We start from the raw sequence: 3,863 nt of genomic DNA, 5'->3' as shown, positions 1-3,863 counted from the left end.
TTTGTAACCAGTAAGAATGTGACATCATTAATAGCTCAAATTCTAACACCTTACAGGAGAGGATTGAAAATAATCTCCCCCCTAACACCTCATAAAATAGCTAAATACCCATAACATTATGTCTTGATGATTAAATTGAATCCCAACATAGTATGTCAAATATAGACATTTTTTTACAGTTGAGTATACATAAACCTGTTTTCTTTAACAGTAGCTATATGAAACATTATTAGCATCAAGCATGCTACATCTACCAATGTAAGGTAAAAATATATAAAATGGAGCATAAGCAACTGCCCCATTTCATGTCCCTACAAACCAAATTAGCATTTTCCTGAAATTCTTGTAGTTTCCATTAAAGGCTCTCTTCCTAAATGAACACATTTGTTTCTGTGATAGGACTTACATCAGGCAGAGTAAGGCATTCATGTTCACAACTTGTAACCTTATGAGTTCTTTTAAATCTATGTCAAGTCTTTTCTTTTGCTTCAGTTTAGTATATTCTTTACTTCAGTAACTATTTTTCCAAGTGGGCATATTGTTAACAAATAAAATCTCCAAAACTATACTGTAGTTTTGATGCCAACCCCATGGGGGATATTCTTCATGTAAAAGACTACTTCCTCTTACTCAATTCATACAACAAGTATGTGAACAAATCACTTCTTATCTAAGCACTTTCCCACCATAAGAAGAGAACTTTCTCCTACACTTTTTTCATTAGGAAAAAATATTAGTCACCTTCAGACTTTCAAACTAAAATGCAGAGGTTCATAGTACTTTAAATCAATTTATATGATATTCTTCTAAGATAAATCCTCCTCAAGTTTGGGCCCTGTCATCATGACTAGATGTGTTGGTACTAGTTTGGTTATTTTCTCTTGTCTCAGGCACTGGTAAATTGTTAAAATATTGCGTGGCTGTTAAAGCTGACTCCACACCTATGTTGTACAAAGGGTGCACCATACTCTGTGGAAGACAAAAGAAAAAAATATAAATGAATTATCCCTCACATTAAAAATAAAAGATTAAAAAAATATATATATATAAAAAAAATGAAGAGATAGAATGGGAAGAGAAGAGGGAGTATAAGGAATTTCTTCCTATGTCTGCCAAATTCCCTCTCTACTCCCCAACCCTGGTTAATTTTACGGAGTTTGGAAAGTCCTTCCTACAAGGCCCTTCCTTACCAATCAAATTATTTAACATCAAATACACAAAGATAAATCTACAATACACATGAAAAATATAAAAGTCAGAAGTAATGATTATACAAATGTGTACAAACATGAAGAATTATGAAATTTCTATCTGATTGCATAGTAATATTAAATAATAGAAGCTTGGAATTTCTGTTGTGACAAACATTTAGCCATTTCAATACCCAATAAAATCTGAGGCACTAAACATATTCATCACATGGATATCAGAAGTAATCCTATCACCTACTTGCTATCATTTACTCCTTAACAGGTAAGAAAGTTTAAAGCTATGTGCACAAGTGAATTGGGATAGAAAGAAGACACTGTAATATAGCGAAGGCAAAATTACCAGACGATAAGATGTTTTTGCCCGGGTAACATTCAAACCCAATTAAGACAAGACAATATTGGGCATAATACACTGATTTTTTAATGTATGGCCATCTCCCTCCCTCTCTCCCTCTCTTTCTCTCTCTCTTCTTCTCCCTTTCCCCCTCTCTCTCCCTCTCCTTCTAGCAAATTCTATAAAAAATAACAGTTACTTGTCTATATCTACGTATGCCTGTGTGCTTGCTGAGTTGCTGTCATTATTTCCTGTTGTCAATAAGGCCATTACTATCAATGTTATAAATGAATATATTATCATGTCTAACACACTAACATTACCCCACTGTCCCCTTTTGTCTATCATGAAGCAAGCCATTGCTCCTAAACTACCCCCTGTTTTAGTTGTATTTTTATATTTTCATATTTTTATGGCTCATATGGCACAGATGCACCCACACGCACGCATACACATGCACACACATACTTTGCCTGAGCTTTGCATATATACATATCTTGTCCAGTGATCGAAAAACACCTCAGTCTTCTCCTGCTTCCCTAACCAAGGTCCCAGCCATCATGTTGGTGGCTGTACCTGCATCAGCATTATCATATTTCATAAAACTTTAAAATAGGTATCTTACCAGTTCATTAGATGAATGACCAACAACACATTTTTTGTGTATTGCAGCCGTGGAGAAATGTTGTGCTACTGACATGCCACTTAAGGTGTAGCATGTGTGATAAAAATCAGATGCCCTGCAAGAGAGTGTAACAGTAATGGAGTTATTAAGATCAAATTTTCATATAAAACAAATCATTCTTAACTTCACTCAGGTGAGAAGAAGAGAGAGGGGGAAGGAGGAGGAGGAGGAGGAGGAGGAGGAGGAGGAGGAGGAGGAGGAGGAGGGGAAGAAGAAGAAGAAGAAGAAGAAGAAGAAGAAGAAGAAGAAGAAGAAGAAGAAGAAGGAGAAGAAGAAGAAGAAGAAGGAGAAGGGAGGAAGAGGAGAAGGAGGAGAAGAGGGAAGAGGGTGGAGGAGAGATAGAAGAAAGAAGGGAGGAAGTAAGAGGAGGAGGAGAGAGGAGGGAGAGGGAGAGGGAGGAGGTAAGAGGAGTGGGAGGAGGGAGAGGGAGAGGGAGGAGGTAAGAGGAGTGGGAGGAGGGAAGAAAGAAGTAGAGTGGGAGGAGAGAGGAGGGAGGAGAAGAGGGAGAAGGGAGGAAGGAGAGGGGAGGAAGAAGAGGAGGATGAAAAGCAGGATGAAGAGGAGGATGAAGAGGAGGAGGAGGAGGGGGAGGAGGAGGAGAAGGAGGAGGAGGAGGAGGAGAAGGAGGAGGAGGAGGAGGAAGAGAAGGAAGGAGGAGAGAGGGAGAGAAGGAAGGAGGAGAAGGAAGGAGGAGGAGAAGGCAGAAAGCAGGAGAAGGGAGGAGGAGGAGGAGGAGGAGGAGGAGGAGGAGGAGGAGGAGGAGGAGGAGGAGGAGGAGGAGGAGGAGGAGGAAGGGAAGGAAGGAAGCAAGAGAAGGAAGGAAGAGAAGTAAGAAGGTAGGAGAAGGGAGGAGGAGGAGAAAAAGAAGATGATGGGGCAAGAGATGGAGAAGAAGAAGCAAAATAGAAAGGAAAAGAAGAAGCAAAAGAGGAGGAAGAAGAAGAAGGAAAAGCAAAAGAAGAATGAGAAGAAGGAAAAGAAAAGGAAGAAGGAGAAGAAGAAGCAAAAGAAAAAGAAGAAAAAGCAGCAAAAGAGGAAGAAGAGGAAGAAGACATGATAATGAAGATGAAGTAGTAAAGACTTCCTAACTCACTTTCCAGGCTTGTCAATAAGTCCACCAGGAATGCTGACAACATATCAACAGGTATTCCTGCAATGCTTCCTGGTTGAACATCCACCGCTCAGCACTCATGTTCACTGCATCTGAAAGAACAGTACACATGGTAATATTTTGAAATTTCTATGTCACTTTATTCTTATCTCTATTATTATTATACATATATTTGTATGTATGTATGTATGTATGTATGTATGTATGTATGTATATATGTATGTATGTATGTATGTATGTATGTATATATGTATGTATGTATGTATGTATGTATGTATGTATGTATGTATGTATGTATGTATGTATGTATGTATGTATGTATGTATGTATGTATGTATGTATGTATGTATGTATGTATGTATATATGTGTATATATATATATATATATATATATATATATATATATATATATATATATATATATATATATATATATATATATATATATATATATATATATATATTTATATATATATATACATACATACATATACATATATATATGTAATGTAAATTCACCCT

At 37.0% G+C, this 3,863-nt stretch overlaps 1 protein-coding gene across 1 annotated transcript in view; it reads right to left on the bottom strand.

Moving 5' to 3' along the window:
- Window positions 1-678: 678 nt before the first annotated feature.
- The window catches only part of LOC113823046 (Farnesyl transferase beta subunit), a 15,307-nt gene continuing 12,122 nt past the window's right edge, over window positions 679-3,863 (bottom strand). Inside the window, 4 exon segments of the mRNA XM_070130995.1 lie at window positions 679-969; window positions 2,171-2,285; window positions 3,324-3,350; window positions 3,352-3,433. Coding sequence (XP_069987096.1) covers window positions 823-969; window positions 2,171-2,285; window positions 3,324-3,350; window positions 3,352-3,433 — 371 coding nt within the window. The 3' untranslated portion in view covers window positions 679-822.

Source organism: Penaeus vannamei, chromosome 16 (assembly GCF_042767895.1).
Source record: "Penaeus vannamei isolate JL-2024 chromosome 16, ASM4276789v1, whole genome shotgun sequence".
NCBI classification, from domain to species: Eukaryota; Metazoa; Arthropoda; class Malacostraca; order Decapoda; family Penaeidae; genus Penaeus; species Penaeus vannamei.
The sequence above is the reverse complement of the archived record's forward strand: the minus strand, read 5'-3'. Positions and strand labels throughout refer to the sequence as shown.